This window comes from Epinephelus lanceolatus, chromosome 16 (genome assembly GCF_041903045.1).
Source record: "Epinephelus lanceolatus isolate andai-2023 chromosome 16, ASM4190304v1, whole genome shotgun sequence".
NCBI lineage: Eukaryota > Metazoa > Chordata > Actinopteri > Perciformes > Serranidae > Epinephelus > Epinephelus lanceolatus.
Window position 1 is genome coordinate 3,362,635 of NC_135749.1, and position 23,622 is coordinate 3,386,256.

At 43.2% G+C, this 23,622-nt stretch overlaps 1 protein-coding gene across 2 annotated transcripts; it reads left to right on the forward strand.

Moving 5' to 3' along the window:
* The first annotated feature begins 331 nt into the window (after window positions 1-331).
* tent4a (terminal nucleotidyltransferase 4A) lies at window positions 332-23,604 on the forward strand. 2 transcript variants are annotated; one of them, XM_078175704.1, is made up of 13 exons: window positions 332-1,339; window positions 4,181-4,304; window positions 7,493-7,539; window positions 7,631-7,751; window positions 10,718-10,825; window positions 14,465-14,593; window positions 14,923-15,136; window positions 17,898-18,024; window positions 18,112-18,215; window positions 18,451-18,632; window positions 21,134-21,292; window positions 21,474-21,647; window positions 23,272-23,604. In XM_078175704.1, exons 1-13 carry the CDS (start codon window positions 510-512, stop codon window positions 23,434-23,436), a joined length of 2,484 nt encoding a protein of 827 aa, XP_078031830.1. In that variant the 5' UTR covers window positions 332-509; the 3' UTR covers window positions 23,437-23,604. The 2 variants fall into 2 exon arrangements, with proteins under 2 accessions (XP_078031830.1, XP_078031831.1); XM_078175705.1 differs by having other exon boundaries at window positions 21,474-21,527; window positions 23,272-23,567.
* Window positions 23,605-23,622: the final 18 nt, after the last annotated feature.

Here is a 23,622-nt window from a genome sequence, read left to right on the forward strand (position 1 = left end):
CTATGAACCCACCCACCGCTGATGGCCGGGAGGTGGAGATAGTGTACAAGGACCTCAGGGCTCCCAGGCGCTGCCTCAGGGGCCCCCGGGCCGCAGCACCCTTTATTTACTATTGACATTTCGCCGCGGACTTTATTACGTGTTGTTCAATTAAATATTTATCAAATAAAAATTCAAATATTTATTCTGTGCAATTCATCAGCCGGCCGGAGTGATGAAGGAGTGGGCGGATGGGGGGCGCAGTCATCGTTAAAGAAACCCCTCGCAGGGCGCATGCGCATGGATTTGAAGAGAATACGCCATATTGAATTCCCGTAGGAAACGGCTAACATTTTTTTCCAGCTAGCGGTGTAAAGGGGCCACTTTATCAATGGTCCTAATTCGGTTTAATGTTTAAATACTTGTCTTCTCGTAACCCCGGACAGAGCAGCGACCTTTGAAAGGACTCACGACGGGCTCGCGGGTGTCGGTCACATACTTGTAGGGGGGCTACCAGAGAGAGAAGTTGAATGGATCCGAGGGTAGCTTGGATTCAGCCCGAACAGAAAGGACCTGCGAACGCCTTATGGATGCACGTCTGGGAGACCTCTCAGGGAGTACGGACCCTCTCCGCTCAGCACCAGCTCCACAACCAGAACCACAACCAGTGCGTCAGCTACGCCGCGTTGGATGTTTTAAAAAATGTGGCGACCGCGGTGGCATCGAGCAAGAGCGCTTGCAGCAGCAGCAACGGGAACGTTACTGGCAGCCTGAGCAACGGCAGCAGCCATCACAGCATCATGAACGGCACTACGAGTATTAACGGCACTGCGATGCCCTCGCTGGGGATAGCGCTGTCCAACGGGAACGTACACGGCTCCTTCACCGCGACAAACGCCGTCGAGCCAGGTGAGAGGAAAACCCTGCCCCAGAAGACGGGATCCGTCTCCTCGTCGTCCTCGCAGGAATCCGGGACGGACTGCCCCCCTTCCAGCTGCTCACTAGAGAGGACTATGGGTGGAAATATAACGGGCAACGTTAATAAAAACGTCGGGGGTGCCAATCTGCTCTTCAGCGTGAGCGACAGCATGGACAATAATGTCAACCTTTACCACCACCATCACCGTCACCTACAGGAGCACCCGGCGTTCAATTTACAGCAGATATGCGCGAAACGCCACCAGCTTCACCCCTCTGTACCTGTAAACCACACACACAACCACCACCCGGGCCGGAGGAAAAGTGACAACAAAGCAAGCACTTATGGGATGAATTACTTGCTTTCAAACTGCACTAATGGCAATTATTCGAGCACTTGGACGCCCTGGAAGGCGAGGAAGTACAATCCTGGGGTCCTCGGGTGAGTCTCAATACTATCACAGCTGTAGTATTAAAGGCTTCGTCGCTTACCGCTGGGTTTAAACGTTAAATGTCGTTAATTCTTCCATAATTATATGTGTGATGCATAAAACGTGATTCAGCTAGTGGTTTCCCATCGCAGTAAACCCTACATACGACAGTAAAGCCAGCATTGCAGTGTAAACTGGAGTTAGGCTGTTTGCTGGAGAGCTAAAAAGCTACCGTTAGATAAATCAGGACCGGAAGTGCTCTGATTTTGTCTGCTGAAGTTTGAACCGGGCTGTTAAAAAAAGACACTTTCCCGACAAACTACGAACAAATACGATTAAAAGTTACGTATTATAGGATAATCTATAATAAAATAGCTTATCGCATCGTCGAATTTCACAAGTGTTATTTAAGTGGGCGATTTATTTAGAAGGATTACACCGGAAGTGAGTGTAGTCCGTTTGTTAGCCTGACCGACGAGCCTAGCTAACTTAGCTAGCGCTAACGGATTTGTCTCCACATCAAAGTTAGCAAGCTAGCTATTTAAAAACTAAATTAATAAACTCCCCCAACTATTTATAATTAAATACAGAAATTAAATTAAATAGAAAGTGGAGTTGAAATTCAAAAAATGCATTATAAAATACCCCAACATGCCCAGGTGTTAGCTAACAGGGTTGGATAACTTGTGTAACGTTGAGTTAAGTAACGTTAACTGAGCTCAGTCACCTGCAGGCAATCTCCAATTATTTTAATTACTTGATCATAAAAGCAGTCAGTCAGCTTACAGCCAGGGTATGATACAACTTTGAGTTTAAAGGAGGCACCTTTATACTACATGTCTCAGTAGTTTAATTGTATTTCACTACACTGAATTAATTAGTGTGTTTAGGTGATTGTCCTTTATGCTAGTTAACTCTATTTTCCAAGTTATTCTTCATGGAGCTGTCTCATAGGGTGACATAACAGCCACAGTAGGACTAATATGTACATATGCACTATTGCTAAAACCTGGCCAAAGTAATAATCAGTTATATGAACACATTTCGAGCACAGCTTAACTTTTTACTGCTTGGTATTTATGCATGATTAGTAGGTGTAAATTATGACACATTCTTGGTGTAGTAAGAGTCATGTAACTGAATATATTCTGATTTTTGCATGTTATAGCGACAGTTATTTGACTCTGGCAGAGGCCTTCATCCAAAAGAAATGACCAAGGAACTCCCAGATGTGTTGCAGGACCTTGTGATATTTGTAATGGCTGGTTGCACCCATCTGGGAATTTTCTGTACACGGAAATCTGTGTTCGTCATGAAAGCACTTCCACATGCTCGATGCTTAGTTTCCTAAAAATTCAAAGTTAACTGAGAATTTAAGTTGTTAATGCAAATAGTGAGTGTAATTTCTTCTGGGTATTTGTGTTGTACAAGTTTTCAAATGCAAGTTTTGGCTTGTGCACCGACACGTCTCGCAGTAGTTTGCCTTCAGGGGCACCCTTTGAAGTCTCACACTGAAGGATTTGCACTTCAAATTGAAAATTCAAATAATCGCTTAGTTATGCTGCAATAATATTGTGATGACCAGAGATTAGGGTTGGGTTAATAGAAAACTGTTGCAGTGTGATCACAGACCGCACCAGTGAACATTGGGCTCTGTAACACTGGGGCCTAAAGTCACTGAAGAGGCGATGACTCTAAACTAGTTTGTCAGAGATGGCAGCAGAAGTAGTAGCAGCTCTTATTTTGACTGTGGGGGGCCAACACTAACCATGCCCTCTGTCGGCGGTGGACTACTGGCATGGATACGTCCTGGCCTGACTGGCTTGCTGGCAGAGAGTTTTGACCAAAGAGTGGGCACATGGGCTGACTGCACTTCCTCCAGGGCTCTGGTAATTGATTGTGACAGTCTCCCTGTTCTGTATTTCACACTGACATCATAGCATGCATTCCTAGAAAAATGAATGGCCACAGGGTTGAACAGAGTTCCACTGTTCTGAGGCATTTGACTAGTCAGAGATCTTTACATTACGTGAGCCCTCCTGTTGCCAGACAAAGCATATGAGCAATAACAATAAAGCCTGGGACTTCAGGCATACCTTGCCTGATATGGCCCTCAGTGTTTTACTAAAACGCTCTTCACATCCCTCTCAAAACCTCAAAGGTGTGTGTTGTATCTGTTTCTAGATGAGGAACAATTGTCCTCACTGATAGTAAGATAAGAGGACTCCATCCAGTCATTTTTTACCATGACCACTTTTGTTCCATTCTTATGTCTGGGCTAGTGGTTATGCTAAGGGCTATGGTTACACTTGCTGTTATGACTAGGGCTAAGTCTAGTGTTAAAGGGATAGTTCGGACTTTTTGAAGTGCTTTGCAGTTGCATAGATACAGTATTTAATGTGTATTGGTTGTACAGGATCAGCACTAATACAGACACAGCTTATTGTCATGTATTTTGTGTTTTTGATATTCAGACCACAAGTAAAACAGAAACTGCATCGTAATAATTGTCAGTAGAGCATACCATGCTGTTGCTTTGCTTCTCCTGGCTCTGGCATGACGGGGGTTAACCAGCACAGTGATAAGAAGGAAGCATATCTTAGGCCATCTGGAGAGTGTTTTTTTTCCAGAATGTAAGCCAAAAACTGTGCATGTGTACGTCAGTTTTTATAAGATATCCTCATGTGATTGTTAGCTGTATATAAGTATGTGAAATGAAATAGTCCAAAGCAAAAGAGAGATTTCACATTGTCTACAGTTCCTTCTCTCAGTCCAGGTTTCATACTAGTCTGTGTGTGGCATCATTGTCACAGTGGTGAGAATAACCCTCATCTGTCGTCCTCTCCGTCCAGACTCCACGAGGAGGTGATGGACTTCTACAACTTCATGTCTCCTCGGCCGGAGGAAGCAGCTATGAGGAAGGAGGTGGTGAACCGGATAGAGATGATCATCAAGGAGCTGTGGCCCACTGCAGATGTAAGATGCGCGCACATACACACATGCCTGTGTTTATTCGGATCAATCTCCCCCCTTTCACATTCTTAATATCTTAGAGAGCAGTCTCTTAAATCAAACGCTCCACTCTCGGAGGAGGATTATTGGCACACAGACGAACTGTGATCTCAGATTGCTCATAAATCTTTGTCGAGATACTGTGTTTTAACACTTTTTTAAAGGTGAGGCAGTTTTTCTACAAGATAACACCAACTTATTGTATATTTATCTACTGTTTTCAGTTCTCTTACTGCACATGAGTTGAGGTAGATGGGCCGGAGCGTGCAAACAAAGTGTAGATTTTGTTGTTAGATGTTGTTGTTACCTTTGTTGTTGTTAGAATTTACGTTGGTCCATCTCAGCTGCAGCAGTGTACCGGTTTTAAGTTACACTGTGATGTGAAAATAGTGTTTCTGCGATTTGAAAAACCCAATGCAACTGGACAATCTCACCTTTATTTGGGTTATTTTCAAAACTTAATACACATACTTATTTAGAAATGTTTTAAGTTTCGATTACAGTAATAAAACGTTTGTTCAGTCAAAAGTAACCTTTATGTTGGCATTCCTTTAAGGGTCATTGTGACTGATAATAATTATAATTCTGTAATATAGTGATACCGTGAAACTGATCATTTCTAAGAATGTTATCGTACAGTGAAAATCTCATACCGTTGCAACCCCAGCCTGGATTGAGACACTTTACTCATCTGTAGCTGCTTGGGATTCTGTCAAACTTTAGTAAACATGCTGATGCCTTCTCTTGCTACAAGTTAGGTGAGAAAATTGTATGAAGTATGAAGCTACTGCCAGTAGCCGGCTAACTTAGCAAAGCACAAAGACTAGAAACGTGGGAAGCAGCTCAACTAGCTCATTCAAATCTGCCCACCAGCTCGCGGTAGCTCTTCAACATGTGCTAGCTCTTTTGTTTGATTAGTACAAAAACCAAAGTATAAAGAATTTGCCATTATGTCCCTGACTATTTCATGGTAAGAACCAATAACTTTTAAGTCTCTACTGGTTGCTTGGCAACTGGTCCTGGACAAGAAATAGTCTGACACACAAAGACCTTCCTAGGAATATATCTTGAAGGGATACATTGCAGATGTTCAGGCAGCTTAATATCATAAAATATGGATAGTATGTGTAGAAGAATGAATGATTTACACATACTATAAATGATCTCCCTGCTCATCTCTCAACTCAAATCACATCACCCAGCGGGTCTTCACTGGCTCTAGGTCTGTTGCTCAAACTACAGATTGCACTTCCTTGCCCGTCACCACCACGGATATAAAAAGAGACTTGTCTACAGTGTTAGTGAAACCAAAAAACTTTTTTTTGCTGTATGAAATTATCTGGATCTTCCGCATTGTTGGGCCCATAAGGCAAGCACAGTAGAGACTTACAGTGGCCATGCACAGCCAACAGAAGTGAGCTGCTTGGCTGCCACAAGACTGACTTTCAGTTTAGTACTCCGCTAACTTTAATGGGAATGGATATTTGATCATGCAGCTTTTCTAAATTTTCCAAATGCCATTGGATCAAATGGATCAAATCCCCGCAATGAAACGAGTCATTTCAAAGGAGTTGTGACGCTCAAACAACGTAGCCGTTGATTGTTAATAAACACCTCTTTCCCAAGTCTACAGGAGAGCGTTTTTTGGGCCCCATGGCATCACGTGATGGACCTGAAGGTTGTAATTCCACCTTTGGCCACTGTGTAAAATTGGCTTTAAAACCTGGTGCTGTTCCTGGGGGCTCACTCTGTCTCTGTCTCTAACTCAGACTGAACTCTGAGCAAACAGTGAAACCAGACAGTGCTAATCAAATATAAACAAAGATTCTGTTACTGCCATTCCTATTTCTGGCCTAATTGTTTGTTACCAGCCGACTGCCATGGTGTTACAACTCTCATTGCATTGCCCACCAGCAGGAGTGTTTATTAGTCCAGTGCAGCATAGTGCATTCTCTGCTCATGTAGCACCAATTTCAAAAGTATTTTTGTCTTTCTACGACACACACAGCCCAGATTTATTAAGAGACCATCTTTGTAAGAGTGAAATACTACTGTAAACCTTTTTTAATAGTGACGTTCTTATTTAAGAAGTACTTTTTGTCAATGGTGTAGGTATTTGTTAAGCTATCCAACAGGCGCCTGATGCTGATGCTACTTGGAGTTTTCATAAAGGAAATGAATCAGCCCAGTCGCTAGAGGAAAATGTTGGCGTACATTTCTGCAAACAAGGGATACGTTACATTTGTACCTTTCATATATATCATATCAACATTTCTAAAGTGATGCAGCCCTGATTACATGTGTATGAACTGACTTTGTCATCTGGAGGCAGAGGGGATGGTGGATGTGACTGCCAAGCTGCAGACCATGCTAGACATCAGCAACATTGTTGAAACGTAAAGTTTAAACATATCCCCTACATGTGACGTATCTGTGGTTTGCAAAAACGCACAATGCCAACATTTGTTCCAGCGATTGGATTGAATGAACAGGTTACAGAGTTAAAGCCACAAAAATTAATTTGATGAAAAGTGTTAATTAGTCATCGTGTTTCTCAATTATATTTTAAGGTGCGCTCACTTTGTATGTGCAGAAATAGTGATGGAGGCTCCTGCTGCTGGTTGAGTAGTGCAGCGACGTAGGGTTGATGTAATGCCCCTCTCATTACTTAATCATGTAAAACACGCGCAGTGGTGATTTGTTGGCTGCCAGTCTTCCCCTCGTCCACTGTGAGCCACATTGTCAGGTAAATGGATCAAACCCTGATTTGTACCGGCCTCCCTTTTCATTTCAGCCTATAAATTCTGGCCTGTCTGTGTGCTATTGCCTTGTCGTATTTACCAGACGGAAAGAAAGAACACTCTGCTTCCTTTTGAGAGCTTTTGCTTGCATCCCCCGAACGGCATTTTTTCTCCCTAGCTATTGTATCCTTAATTTGGCAGCTTACTCAACTTGTCAGTGTTTACTGTCACTGAAAGGGAACGCAGAAATACAGAGTTTCTGAAAGTTTGCAAATATTTGAGTTGGATTTATAAATCATGACGACAAATGAGCTGATGTACGATACAGGATCTGTACTGTCAAACGCACACAGCCCATTCTCACAATGTGTTTGTTTTTAAATACTGATGTTGGTCATTGCTTTTTCCCAGGTCCAGATATTTGGCAGCTTCAGCACAGGGCTGTACCTTCCAACTAGGTAAGATTTTAAAACACTCCAGCTGATAGTTTTATTCCTGATGTATTCTGCTGGCCGGTATTTTAACACTCTGACTGTTTCTTGCCCTCAGTGACATTGACCTGGTGGTGTTTGGGAAGTGGGAGCGCCCCCCGCTGCAAGAGCTGGAACAAGCCCTTCGCAAGCATAACGTTGCAGAACCTTTTTCCATCAAAGTGCTGGACAAAGCTACAGTGAGTAACCAGGGTGTGCGTCTGTGTTCATGTTGAGTCCCTTAATACAACCACACTGGATACAGCAACAGATGTCCATCACACACACGAGTGAATCTGATAAAATGACCGTTTAATATCTCATGTACACTGATGCAGTGATTAATGATCTGGCACAGCAGAGTAGTTTTTCAGTTAATTTCAGCCCTGCTAAAGGTGTTATTCTTCACAGTAAGAAATAGAATATTACAGCCGCAACAAAAAGGGAACCGATTGTAACAAATGCAGCCAAAGTGAAATTTGGCAGCACTTATTACATTCCTAGAAAAGTTCCTCTGAACTTCAAATGGTCAGTTAGAAGTATAAAGCTTTGGCTCATTCACGCTTTAATGTCCGTGGAAATGTGAGGGGAAGAGGAGACGCTCAATTAGTGTCTTCCATCTGTTGGCGTGATAGGTGGCACACACTGCAGCTGTGTGGTCATGTGAAGATAAAGTTCATGCCCACTATGATATTACAGAAGCAGAGGATACAATGTCAGCTCTAGTTCACCTTAAAGTAAAGTTAATCGTCAACTACTGACCCTCAGGTAGGGATGGGAATTAATACGCAGAATCAATACCATCAGTGGTTCTGCGTATTGGTTCAATTCTTAATCATTCTCGTATTAGTTCCTGATCAGTTTTCTGTGTGGAATAAAGTAGACATACACAGGTTTGCAGCCTCAACACAACTTTGATTCTCCCTGAGTCTGAGCACAGTGAGGCCTGACTGAGAGTTCGCTGTAGCAACAGTCTGTCATCATCGAAACAGGAAAAAATGACAGAATATTTGTTCAGCATTCGTTTTCATTCAGGCTTTTCTTAGTCAAAGAGAAATTCTGCTCAGCCTGCCTGTGTGGCTCTAATGTTGTTTTAAGATATTTACCCCCAGTAACAGACGTGCAGCTCGGTTGGGAAGCAGTGGCACTCGTGTCAAATACGTGGCATTGCTGGAATTTAAATCCATATGCACCAAGAGATGTTTCAGCATATTGCTGCTGTTTTCACTCTAACTTTAAATGATTTTGCAGACATTACACAGTCCCTGTTGCCTTGGTACGATCGCAACATTCATTCATTTTCCATAACCACTTATCCTGTTGGGGGTCGCAGGGGCTGGGGCCTATCCCAGCTGACACTGGGTGAGAGGCAGGGTTCACCCTGGACAGGTCACCAGACTATCACAGGGCTGACACATAGAGACAGACAACCATTCACACTCACATTCACACCTACGGACATTTTAGAGTCACTAATTAACCTGCATGTCTTTGGACTGTGGGAGGAAGCTGGAGCACCTGGAGGAAACCCACGCTGACCTGAGTTCGAACCAGGAACCTTAATGTCCAATCACTGCAACTTCACTGCAAATTTGACTATTTAAATTTATCTGTTTATCATGAGAATATTGCTGCACTTGTGACAGAGTTTCACACACACAGTGACAGGGCTAACTGTTAGCATCACACAGCTAACCTCACCCAACAGTTATCAGTGTGTTTAACAACAGAGTCGAGTTGTTTCTGTGTCGGGTGTTGGCGGATGCTGCCATGTTAGCTTGTTCTAACAGGGCAAAGAGAGCAGGAGGAGGGTGGCACCCTTAGACAATCCCTCAGTGCTAAAAGTCAAAAGGCATCAGCCGCTGATCGTCCCACCACCATCACAAACAGATTGTGAAAACAGAAATTTAATTAACAGGCAGCACTTCGGTCATATTTCTTTGTGAAATGCAGCCATGCTTTGGACCCTTTCTTCCTCTCTATCATGAATCCTTGTTGCGAGTGTGCAGCAGCGTACACGCATGAGGTTGGCGTCTTTTTTTGCAATGCAAACTGTCAGACGACACACCAGCATTGATAAAAGGAACTGATAAGCTTGGAGGCATTCGATTGCAACGGATCGTACAATTTGAAACCAGTTCTCAACCAGTTCTTAATTCCCATCCCTACCCTCAGGTCACTCCACTGAGGCGCTGTCCCCTGTACCAGTCTCTCAACATCTAAGTTCGAGGGGGGGTGGGGATGGGAGGGGAAGAGAGATGGGACGTCTGTCAGACTTTATTGCACCTAAAATAATGTGACATTTAGTCACTTTGTTAGCACGCAGGTCTCAGTACCATCGGCCATATTAGCTAGAAAAACAAATACTTTGCACATCAGCTAAGCTGTTACAGTTTTCAGGTGATGTGCCAGGCTCTCAGTACATCTGTGATAGGCCTGTTTGTTTTGACATATCTGGCACTCCAATTTTTGGGGGTCATCTTTGCTAATTTTTGAAACAATTCCAGACATTTTACTTTTTTGACATCTTGCTAGCATATGTGTTAGCCTGTGAATGCTGGACTGTCCCAAAACTATCACTCAAATGTTGTTTAGATGTTGTTGTCTGAGAAGAAATAATAATAATTAAAGGTGATGTATAATAAATTATATTGGATTGCTGTTTCCTAATTCACGAGCTAGTTGGGATTCATCTAACATATGTAAACGAAACATGCAAATGCTGATTTCAACATTGATTTCCGAGGCATTCAGGTCAGCTCTCTGCTGTTCACTTCTGGCGACCCTTTTTGTAATCTTTCTCTATTGTTTTGAAGTTAAATTATTGTTTTGCAGCTGAAAATAAACATCATGTCCCGTGTAATGTAGACACCCATTGGGGTGGAAGTGTTTATAACTACGATCCCACAGTAGTATGTATCTCTGTAGCATGCACTGTCATCCTGTGGGGTGTGCACACGACCAGGCTAACCACTGCAGGCTTCACCTCCATCTTGACTGACATGATAATAAGTAGTTAATGACTGAATCTCATTTTTGGATGAGTTATTCTGTCAAAGGCTGTCAGTTGGGACAGATGGCTTTCTCCCCTCACACAGTGAATGTGTCCTCAGCCGATGACTTGACTGTAATGTTTGCTAATACACATCACACGTTCTCCCTGCAGGTGCCAATCATCAAGCTGACAGACCAGGAGACGGAGGTGAAGGTGGACATCAGTTTCAACGTGGAGACTGGCGTCAAGGCGGCAAGCTTCATTAAAGATTATGTTAAGGTGAGATATGGCCTTGGTGATACTGCCGTCAGGATGTACAGCTCACAGGCACACTTGTTATTTTATTTAATCACTGAGTCAAACCAGAAGGCATCACATGACGCACAGAAATCCATTTGCAACTTTCACTATGGCATTTTAAAACCAGACAGGGATCGTGAACTGAAGTCTTCACGGACTAAATGAAATGCAGCCACAACGTACATCACAAGCAGCACATGGATATGGAAGAGGAGAGCAGGAGAAGGTCATGCAGACGTATTTAAATAAAAACCACCAGAGGAGTCACATAATTACCATTTTACAGTGGTGTCTAAATACAGAACATTGGAAATTCCCTCTGCGAATCAGGCGAGCCAGCAGTTTAAAGCATTACACTTCACTCCAATCTCGTATTGGCTCATCTCATTTCCAAAGTGAAGCTGGAACGCACTCCAGCAACTGTGCTTAGAATAATCTCCACTTAACTCAAACTGAGTCTGTGTATAGCTGAGAAACCTTGTTGCCAAATCTACTCAGTGGAGGTGAAATCCACCCCGTGGCTCTGACAAAATACCTGCTGTAGGTGGATCTCTGCCTGCTTTGGTAACAGATGTAATAGTTAATGCAGGGAAGAATTCCAGGGGCTGATGTTCCAGCGAGCTGTCAGCTTTTGGCTTTTTTCCCCTTTGTTGTTGTGTCTGATTTTTGTTTCGTGCTTCTCTGAATATACATGTCACAGCTTGACCGCCAGCCGTTGACAAGCCCACTCAGCATCAATCCAGTGATGGTTAATGTTGTTAATGCGTGGGTGTGACAGACTCCAGTGCAGTCTTGTCATTTCAGAGGTCAACCTTAAAGTTAATCCTCACATGTCAGACTCTCATGCAGCCAGTTGGAGCAGCGTACCTCCCAGTCTTGTTCTCGCTTCTTAAAAGCATATTTGAAGAGTCAACCAAGCCCTGCTGCTCCACTGGCACCGATCAGCACGCACGTACTGCCAGGAGGTTGTGCTTCCCTTTCAATTGGAAAATGAACATATTTGTAACCCCCGTTCTCAGGCCCTCGGGGCCTTCAGCACATTATCAAGTCACAGGCTCCAGGAAGCCTCAGTGAATACCTTTTTTTTTTATAAAGTTTGACCCAGTTGAAAGCCAGACAGAATATTTATGTGGCAAGTTGAAGGGTAGAATTCATACTTAGCATCGATAACAAATTATGATTAGCCCACTGCCTTGACTTACAGAAAAAATAGGATGAATCACTGCGGTCTGAGCAGTAATGTGGCTTCAGCAGGGGTTTTCACCAGTTTGGCAGCGTTATAGCTTCCTAAAAGAACATCAGACGGCTTCATCAAGTTATATGGAAACAGCACGTATTAGTCACAGTCACTGAGGAAACATGACTAATAAATCAAACTACTGCAGGCATCATGGCACTTGCACTCTTGAGGCTGCAGGTAGTGCTGGCACGTCTTCTACTAACTCGTTTGGCCAGAAACTGTCACAAAATCAACTGTGACATTTACCTGCACGAAGGGTTGGGCCGCTGTGAACATTCTCCAACCAGTCTGATATTAAATGTTTTCGGGCTGTCTACGTTCTCCCATCCTTGTGAACACAATATCTATATAGAATGCCTCAAGGGAGTGTCTTCAGATTTGGCACAAACGTCCACCTGGACTCAAAGATGAACTGATTATATTTTGGGGGTCATAGGTCATATGTAAAGGTCTAGGTGACCTCATCTGTCGCATTCTTGCGAACATGATATCTCAACAATACCTCAAGGGCATTTTTTTAAATTGGCACAAACTTGTAATTGTTGATGAACTGATTGGATTTCGGTGGTCAAATGTCAGAAGTCACTGTGAACTCACATCTGTCTCATTCTCATCAACAGGATATTTTAAGAACCTCTCGAAGGAATTTCTTTAAATTTGACACAAACGTCCACAACTGAAGAATAATGCGATTAGAATTTTGTGGTCAAAGGTCAGTGTGACCCTACAAAATATGTTTTTTTAGCCGTAACTCAAGAATGTAAATACTTGGGGCGTCTGTGCCTTAGTGGTAGAGCAGGCACCCCATGTACAAGGCTGTTGCCCCACTGGCCCGGGTTCGACTCCAGCCTGTGGCCCTTTGCTGCATGTCACTCCCTATCTCTCTCCCCCCTCACACTTGTCTGTCCTATCAATTAAAGGCTGAAAATGCCCAAAAAAATATATTTAAAAAAAAAAGAAGGTAAATACTTATTATACTTATATACTTATTAACAAAAGTCCACACGGATGTCTAATAGGATAAATAAACAAGTGAAGACATTTTAAATCCAAAAGGTCAAAGGTCAGCTTCACTGTGACATCATAATGTTCTTCAAGAACACATTTCTGGCCATTATTCAGCATCATATCTCAGGAACAGAAGGGGAATATTTCGTCAGATATTTAATTGCTGACACTAATCTTGTTCATCTTGAAACTGTAAGAGAAACTTGACTGGTGCATGGAGTCATACCACCGTGGGGCGGTTATTCTAGTTAAAACAGAAAACATGTATTATATTGCAATGCTTACTGGAAATGAAGCACAACAGCAAGTAGCCTAGCTCGTTATTAGCAATGGTTATTTAGCTCACCAGAAACTTTCAGCTCCCTGTCGGTCTCTTTCCATCCTGCTGTCTTGAATTTAGGTTTCTGTGGTGAGATAAGGAGCTGTCATATAGATAATTCCTCATTTCAGCTTCATGAATCAGCCGTTCCTCATCTGAGAGAAATAGAAACAGGATGTCCAAGAAAAGTTCAGCTCAAAAGGCACTTGCAGCCTCTGACATCAGCTCTAAATCCAAACTGTTGTCATTTTGGCGCAGTTTAAGTTTTCTTGAGAAACTAACTCTGTCATGTCTCCCCTCGTCACCCCAAAAAGTACACCGGCCTGGGCTTGGCAGTAAGTTGCACACATCCTGTCAGACATCTGTGGCTCCATTAGTCCATTTATAAACATGCTATTATGTTAATCACATTGTTGCGTATTACTAATGCTATATTAATTGGATTTAGCACTGTGACGCTGTCAGCACAGGCTGCTGACGTTGGGCACTTATTAATTTGTAGGAACATGTTACAATGGCAAATGGCGGTTCTGCTGGTGCATAAAATCAAACTGGTTCAAGCTCGTACTCTGGACCAGACCAGCAAAACTGGAAACTGACCAACTTGCATGGATAATACGGATATTTATTTGATGGTTGCCTGATAATTGCTAAATCAAATCACAATTTAAATAATTTAATTGACTCAAGTTCAAAAGGAAACGGTTATTGCACCAAACCACTGAGTCCAAAATCAAGCAAATTAAATTGGTATTAAGCTAAAGACTCACTCCTGCTGGTGAGTGCTGTTTATAATTATTTGCAATCATTTAAGTCAATTTCTCTTCACTTTTAATGTCGTCTATTCCTTTCTCCTGCTCATTTAATTCTATACATCTCACCAGAAATCCCCACTTCCTCCTCAGCGACTCGTACAAACAGAACCTGAGTTATATAATTAAACTTTTTCGATTATAGGATTCTCCCCTTCACCCTCCTCCTGGTATCTAATCCACAGTTTGACTGAATCAACTCTTCTCACTCTCACACGTGTCTCCTCTTCCTCTCTCAGATGTATCCAGTGCTGCCTTACCTGATCTTTGTGCTGAAGCAGTTTCTGCTGCAGAGAGATCTGAACGAAGTCTTCACTGGGGGGATCAGCTCGTACAGCCTCATCCTCATGGTCATCAGCTTCCTACAGGTACAGGAAGATGCACACACACAGACCTAAAGAAAAAACACGCTTTATTATGAGCAGATAGTAGCTGTAGTGCAGGATGTGGTGGCAGTCGCACAGTGGGGGCAGTTTAAGAGGTAGTACAGCTGTGCTTATGACAGTAGAAGTACAGGATTGTTGTTTATTGACCATAATCAGTGATATGAATACTGCAGCAATAACACAGTTTATAGTAGAATAAGTGGTAATAAACTGCTTCCCATATATCCAGTGTTGCACACAGACATCAGTAACGCACAGTAAAACTGGTTTTAAATATAAACTCGTCCCGTCTTCCTGTGCTTGCCCTTCAGCTCCATCCTCGCATCGATGCCAGAAACCCCAACGAGAACTTGGGCGTGTTGCTGATCGAGTTCTTTGAGTTGTACGGCCGCCATTTCAACTACTTGAAAACAGGGATTCGCATCAAAAATGGAGGCGCGTACATAGCCAAAGAGGAGATCATGAAGGCCATGACAAACGGATACAGACCATCCATGCTCTGCATAGAGGACCCGCTGCTTCCAGGTGTGTGTGTCACAAGTTTATGGTTATTACAGTGGATAAAACATTTCAAACAGAGATGCAGTCATGACGAGGTTGTTAGTGAACTGGTTAACGTGAAATGAGGCTTTAAATGATGTTTTTAGGAGCTGTACTGGAACAGACTGGTTCAAATCACTTTTCTCATAACAAGCAGAAGTATTGATGGGACAGAATATTTTCCAGAGGGGGGACATATTGTTATTTTGCAAAGTCAGATGGACGATAACCAGTGTTAAAGGTCCAGTGCGCAGGATGTAGGAGGATATATTGTTAGAATTGGAATATAAGTGTGTTTTCTTTGGTGTAAAATCACCTGACAGTAAGAATCATTGTGTTTTTGTTACCTCAGAATGAGCCGTTAATATATACGTAGGGAGCAAGTCCTTGTTTATGGAGATCGCCATCTTGCTCCGCCATGTTTCCACAGTAGCCCAGAGGAGACAAACCAAACTCCGGCTGTAGACATTCATGTCTTTGTGTCGCCCACGGTATAAGGGTGGGTGATGTATATATCGAATATACTCAATGTATCAAGCTTCTTCCACAGGGGTTGTATAAAAAGACTATATCGCAGACATAGTATTTTTTTTTATCCACCGACATGAGGCACGCTTCAGCATTTCAGTTTTCTCCCTCTCACAGATACACACAAGAGGAAAGACTCAAAAACAGGACACATCACACACACTCTTCTGCCCACCCTGATCACTTTCTCTAGAGCGATAGTGTGTGACCAGTCGAGGTGTGTTTATCATCTGCAGGGCTCCAGACTGCAACTATTTAGTCATATTTTGTGACCACGGAGCACTACTGAGACTTGTAAATACTAATAATATATAAGCCAGAGAGCTGTTAGATTGTTTCCAGCTCACGATTAAATTCTCACGTGTTAAGACGCAGCAGCAACAGTTTAACTCTCTGCTAACTGCTAACAAAAACTGACGACCAGATGCTTCAACTTAATTGTAACTGTAGTTTATTTGATAATTTTATATTGTAGTAATCTACAGTACTTTAGAGTAGGCCTGTCACGATAACAAATTTTGCCGGGTGATTAATTGCGTCAGAAATTATTGCGTTAAGCGATAATATTGCATAATATTGTGCTTTTAAGACTGTTTTTATTATTGTTGTAATTTTGCTGTTTTTAGACCATTTTTAAACTTATATAATGATAATAAAGGCATATTGATGCAAGTTCACCCTTTTAAAGAGAAATAAACATTTATTTAACTAGAATATTTAGGAATGCAAAAAAAGAAAATTGAAATATCCGAAATAACACATACAGAAAAACAGACTCTCAGTCACTTTTAATAAAAAGTGCACTGTAATAGGAAAAAAAAAAAAATTAAACAACCAAAAATGATAAAATGGACTCTCAGTCTCTTATCAAAAAATGCACTTGAAAAAAGACAACAACAAAAAACAATATATAAATCATAAATATAAATATATAAATGCTGTGGCATTTGGTTTAGGAACAAGTTCCCCGTCTTTCTCTTACGCTCAACTCTATTTCTCCGCCTCGTCTCCCCTTCACGAAGATCGCACTGTGCGTGTGTGTGTAGCCCATAGCCCTGTCTCCCCCACAGAGACAAAGACACTCGATTACAAGAGCTTTCCCTCCGTTCATAATGAACCAACTCACCTGGCTGCCAGACGATGCACGGCGGTGAACGCTCTTGTTGTCCAGTCTCTTTGGTGGAGAGAGACGAGGAAAACAAACCCGCATGAATATGGGAATTAATCGCTGCCGGAAAAGTTACGTGTCCTTTTAAATTTAACGTGCAATTAATTGACTTATCACATATCGCGACAGGCCTACTTTAGAGGAGATTTCAAAATATTGCGATATATATATATATATATAGTGTATCACAATATAGCCGAAAAATATTGCAATATTATTTTTAAGCCATATCACCCAACCCTACTACCATCGTTAGCAGCCCCTCTGAAACGAGCAGAACAGTGTCAGAAAAACATATTTTTTTTTAGTTTAAATCAGTAGGTCCATTTGTTTTGGGGAGGAGGAGCCCTCTGTGGATAATTTGGCTCAAAACCTCCTGACCAGTAAACACTGAGTGAATGGGAGACATTTCAGCTGGTTGCAGTCCATAGTCCTCGTCGCAAGATGCTACTAAATCCCACACACTGTTTCTGTAAAGTATTTGGTTTGTTAGATTTAAGTCCTATAAAAACTGGACCTCACATAGACATAAAGATTCTGTGTATTGAACAAACTTTGAAGGTACATATGGAGATTGTCAGTCAGAGTTTGTAAACACGCTCGCCAGAGAAAGTGAAACTGAAAGTAAAAGCCAACCCCAGATTCTCTCTCGTTTGGCGTTCTGCCTCGTTGTCTTAGTGTTTTGGCGCTGTGTCTCTTGGACGCCTGCTGCCGACGGTCTGGCACCTGGTCGCTACCTTTTTATGAAGTCCCAACCTCACCTGGGAGCTGTGGGGGGACATAAACATCCCAAACACAATAAATGGGAGGAAAATAAGAACCTACAGGCAGAGGGCAGAGTCTCTGCAGAAACATACACTGCCACACACTGAGAGAGGGTCTGAAGAGATTGAGAGGAGTCACCTCTGTATATAAACTGTCCTGCGCAGTATATCTGTTAAGTGTCTGTAAATGAGCAGGGTTGGATATCACAGTTCACTGGACCAGCTGATTCTGTTTACTCTGTGATATTCACCACAGTGTTGTTGTGTTTGTCTCTGCTCCATGTAGGTAACGACGTGGGGAGGGGTTCCTATGGTGCCATGCACGTCAAGCAGGTGTTTGACTACGCCTACACTGTCCTGAGTCACGCCGTGTCCCCGCTGGCTCGGTCGTATCCCAACAAAGACTCTGAAAGGTTAGTAATCGATCCATTCGACAGGACTGAAGATACCCGGGGATAGTAGTGGGGCTCCTTTAACCCTCCTCTGTCTCCTCCCTGCAGCACCTTGGGCAGGATAATCAGGTTGACCCAGGAAGTGATCGACTACAGGGAATGGATCATTAAGAAGTGGGGGGGCAGGGATCTGACACGGACAGACAACAGAGGTACGACTCCTCAGACTGTAATGTACAATTCTAAAGTCTTGAAGCCAACTGATACTTTGCTTTAGATGAATCACGCCAAACTGAGCAGCTCCAGAAATCTGAGTCAGAGAATTTTATTGAAAGAAGAAATTTAAGATGATGGAAAAGTTAACTTTTTATCTATAAATATTAAACTCAGTAAGTAAATCGAATAGACGTTGTGGATTACTAAACCATTCATTTGTTTTTTTTGTAGTTTCACCTCCCAAGGAGCCGTTGTCAGAGCAGGAGCCCTGTGTGCTCGGTGGTGGTGTCGGGTTGGAGGAGCAGCAGAGGGACTCAGTGTCTCCCCACAGTGCAGACTCCCCCATGTCAATCTCCAGCCCTCAGCAGCACTCCTCAGCCTCCTCTGTCTCCTCGCTGTCTGGATCAGACAACGTAAGAAAACACACACATGCAGGAGAAGCAGACACACACTGTAAAAGCACTTGGTGTGGTTTTTATGCCTCTGCACTGACGTCGGTGGTGACTGACTGACTTATGTTACGTAATGTGACGACTGTCCGTTTGTCCGTCCATGCCATTCTCGTGAACACGATATATCAGCGATGTCTGGAGGGAATTTCTTCACAGTTTTGCACAAACGTTCACACTGATTAGAATGTGGTGGTCAAAGGTCAAGATTTTAATTATGATTTCAATTTCACACAAATGTCTAACAGGATCAAATGATTAAGTGATGACATTATATATCCAGGAGGGCAAAGGTCAGCTTGTCTGTGAAATCATAATGTTTTTGAACATTATTCAACACCGGAGCAGAAGGAGAGACATGGTCTTGGGTATCCATCATGATTGTATAGATCCTGTGCAGCTGTGTATGAAGCATCCGTATTTTAGAATATGTAGCTTCTTTGCAACATCCATATGTCAAGTATTGCCTGCTGTCACTGCTACACCTCTGCTCTGTCCTGTTCTGTGGTTGTCCACCAAAAGCTCAGTGGTTTTGCTGATCTTGAGCTTCAGGCAGGGTTCATGTTTGCGGACATCTTGTGCTTTTTGGTGGTATCACGTGTAGTTGTCTGACAAATGAAAATATCAACAACCAAGATGTCTGGTAGGAAGTACGCCAAATGAATGAATACATTTATTATTTGCAACTTAAATATAAATGTATAATATGCAAACCAGATTTTAAGGATTTTAATGAAGGACAGATCTGAAGCTGTACAGAGCATCTTCAGAGCATACGCCACATCTACTGCGGTCACAGTGTTGCTCTTAGTGTCCTCAGTTTAGTGAGTTGATGGCATCACAGGAGGACCTTCATCACACCTTGGGTCTCCTCTGGGAAGAGACTTGACTCCTTTACCTCCCCCACTAAACCTCTGATTATAGCAGAGTTATCACATGCATGGAAAACCTCGAAAGTCACGGAATTCCACAATCTCATTTTCTAGGCCTGGAAAAGTCATGGAATTATTTTAAGGTGTTGTTTTTCTTTATTTTTTCCCCTACGTCCTGTCTCTCCCCCCGTGTATGCCAGCTAGCTAATACAGTTTGATGTTTGAATAAAACCAGGAGAGTAGGGCAAGAAAAATAATTGCCACAGTGTGATTGAACTTGTGTCCATACCTGTATTTTTTTGAGATGGAGCATTTGACGTGGCCATCCTTAGGCGTTCAGTTGTCACTCAGAGCGCAAGTGCACGCTTCATTTTTTATTTTTTATTTTTAATTACTTTGTAAGTAGAGCTTGATACTTAGCAGGAATGGGACATTGTTTTTTGCAAACAAACAAACCAATGGACAGAGCAAACCCTCTTGTAGCTCTACTGCTCCATGTACATGGACTATCTACCATAGTACAGTTAACATCTGGAAGAAAGGATACTTTATAGTTCAGTTTGGCCATTTGCCCTTCAGGGGACAGTAACCGCAAAGAACTTACATTGTAGGATAAAATATTGGAACACAATCGAGGAAAACCACAGATTCTGCTGTGGAAACGACTATTTCCATAGTCATGGGAACTTTATTATGGAAAGCCCACACTGTAACTAACTGCACTCCCTGAAGAAATATGATCATATTTTGGACAAATGAAGGAGTGACTCCAGAGAGCAGCAGACAGAGCAGCAGACAGAGGGGTCTACAGTCTGTGTTTGAAGGATATATCCAGGATGTCAAACTGACTCAGCAGCAACAACAGGTTAAAAAGACAAAGATAGTTTGAAGCTAAAGCCGAACTATAGGCTACAGATCACAGTGTAAAAGTGAACCACCACATCACTGCTGATTGCCACACAAGACAATGAATAGAAAGGGAAAGTCTCCCTGCTTCCCTTCACTGGTTCCTGTACAGCAGGGTCGCTCTTTGTTTCACTGTTATAATCATTACAAAGCAAAAGCAGCATGTGTATACATTCAGTAGGCTATATCTTCAGTAGCTAGCTAGCTAACCCTACACTTTTCAGGGTTTGATTTTGGTTTTGGAACAGGGAAGAAACGTATATCTGTTTCCAACCTCTCCAGGTAACGAGTATCATTAACACACGACGTGCCCCAGGCACAACATTTAGCTCCACATCCACAACACCAGCCTGAAAATGAAGGAAATCTGAAACGACTGCAGTAGAGTCAATGGAGCACAGCTGTGTTGTTGTCGGATGCTGGTCTGAGCCGGCCCGATGCTACGTTATGACTGGCCAGTCTGCGTTCGAGGGCAGGACTTAGTGAAGGGTCAATTCAAGTTGCCTTTGTGGGTCAGAGTTGAGGCAACACTGCCACTCACCTGATGTAGCAAACACCTGTTTTATTCTCTCTGACCCACCTGATGGAAACACGCTCAATGTGCATCTAATTTTATTGTAGTATTTAAATGGAAACATACAGTAGCTTCATTTATACTCACTATTTCTCTTCTGTCTCATCTGCCAGGACTCTGATTCAGCGCTGCCGTGTCCCGTCCCTCCTCCAGCCCTGCCACCGTACCCGTCTTTCACACATCTGGGCCTAGCTCTGCCACCAGGCCTCAACATGGGCACCGGCAAGCCCGGCATGGGAGGACACCATCTCCTCTTGCATCCAGGCTCACAGGTAGGCGCTCAGCTGTGGCTGCAGACACTGGGGATTATATTAGTTTAGTGCATGTGTGGAAAGTGGGAACAAGTGGTGAAAGTGTGGGTCGGGTTATGGTGGTGTTCAGAGAACTGTATTTAAAATGTCAGACCCAGCATCTGATAAACTCAAGAATAACTTCCTGTTTCTTTTCCTCCAGGCTCGTGTCGCACTGCCCGGGGGTCTACCAATGCACTCCATACCTGGCAGACAGGTGTGTATAGACACCGGGCTCCCCCCCTTCTTCCACATGCCCCCCCCAGCCCATGCTCATGCCCCTGCCCCCTCCAGCCCCCAGCCTCCGCCCAGCCCCCACTCCAGCCACACACACAAGGTAGGCGCTGGATGCCACAAACACACTCAAACACACTGTCGAGGCAAACTTGTCTCTCACACACACACACACACACACACACACACACACACTCACTCTTGAGTTCACACTCTCTCCATCTCATATTTCCTCTTTCTCTCTGCCACAGTGTCCATTCTCTGTCAAGTGTCTGATTGTTTCTCTCTGTCGCACTCTCAGAAAATGAAACTGCCATCTGTAGTCCATAACTGATCAGTAAACAGTAACACTATCACTGCTGCTCTGCGGCCTGGTGTTCAAACATCTGGTGCACACCTGTTGCTTTGGAACACGACAAAAACTGGGACATGATTTCCAGTTTTTAGTTCCTGCTGCCTCCTGGCATTTAAAGGGATAGTTTTTGGGGGGAAATATGCTTATTCACTGTCCTGCCTGTTCACATGCATCTTTCTTAGGCAGAAAAGTGGTAGCATGGTGCTCCTCATCCCATGGCTTCATAGAGTGTTCCTGGCGCTTTTTTTAATGACTCGCTAAGGGTGGATCTGCTCCCACAAATGAGCTTCTCTGTCTTTGTTGTGATGGTTTCTAACAGTGTTGGGCCGGTGTGAAAGAGCCAGACCAGACCGCCATACCGAATTTTACGCACTTGAATCAGAAGCTACTCCCGAATGAAACACAGTGACACCGTGTCCTAAAAGCTAACGAGCCTCCGACTACGTTAACGTTACATCACGTAACATCAGAGCTCTCTGTGCGCATTAATGTTTTAAATAGTCACTTTTGTATATCATCCTGTATTTTATCTCCAAGTGCACGTCACACACTGAGCGAGCCGCCTGTTAATGACGCTGTGGGCTAATGGGCATGTAGCTACTTCCATGTTTCAGATGATACGTCATGTTTGTAGTCGACCAATGAAGATGAGTTTACATATCACCTTGGGTTCGTCCTTCACCTTCTCAAAATGATCCCACACTTTGGATTTCCTGCCCGACATGTTATTAACTAGCCTGTGGAATAACCGCAGGTACCAGCCCTGGAGATTAACCTGACTCCTGTCTGACTGCTGAGCGTGGACACTTCCTGTGTCTGTCCTTTCAAAGTAAAGTCACACATGGTCCAGTCATATAGGTTTGGATTTATTTTGACTAATAGAGTTTTACGTTTGTTTTATTTATTCATTTTTTTTCTGCGATTAAGCGACCAATGAAATCTTGCCGACTAATGACCTCTCTGGTCGACTAACATTTGGTCCACTATCAGGAGGCAGCCCTAATTTAGTGTACAGGCATGAGAGTGGTATCAATCTTCTTGTGAAACCCTCAGCAAGAAAGTGAATAAGCATATTTCCCAAAATGTTAAACTGTTCCAGTGCTTTCCTGAGTGATGCATATCACGTTCAACTATTTTACTGGACGACCCTGCATTCCTTTTTTCTATTTGTTGACATGGTGCTTTGTTGTTGAAACAGATGCAGAGGGTCAAGAAGTCGCTCTACAGAGTTAAATGTTGTGTCCTAATAAGGAAATAAACAAGCAGCACACCTAATTTTCTTTTTCATGTATCAACATCAGTAAAGATGTTTAGAGAGGTTTATTTATATATTTTCTCTCTCTGTGTCTCTGTTGTTTCCACTCCTCTTCAGAACGGAGCCAAGTTCAGCGGGAAGGGCTTCCACACCACGCCGCTGGTCAACAACCCTGTTATGGCTAACCGCGGACACACACACACTCACACGCATACACAGTACCACCGCAACACTTGGCGACGCAGAAAGAGGGACAGCCTACCAGTCAGCCTCAGCAGATAGAAACCACTCCTCTTCCCCCACTTTTGCTCCCTCTCCTCTCCGGCTGCAGAACCCCCGGCTTGTGGTTGGTCCTGAAGGAGGACGGACGGACGGATGGATGGACAGACGGACGGACGGAGGACCAGAGACCAGCAGTATTCACTCTGGAACAACAGCCCTCAGCTCTGCATCTTCCTTCTGCTATCT

What these genes read in the sequence shown, in the direction of transcription:
- tent4a (XM_078175704.1), top strand. Translation starts at nt 510, where the DNA reads ATGGATCCGAGGGTAGCTTGGATTCAGCCCGAACAGAAAGGACCTGCG. An exon ending in CGCTGTCTGGATCAGACAAC is followed by an intron (nt 18,633 to 21,133) that starts GTAAGAAAACAC and finishes CTCATCTGCCAG; the next exon opens with GACTCTGATTCAGCGCTGCC. An exon ending in TCTTGCATCCAGGCTCACAG is followed by an intron (nt 21,293 to 21,473) that starts GTAGGCGCTCAG and finishes CTTTTCCTCCAG; the next exon opens with GCTCGTGTCGCACTGCCCGG.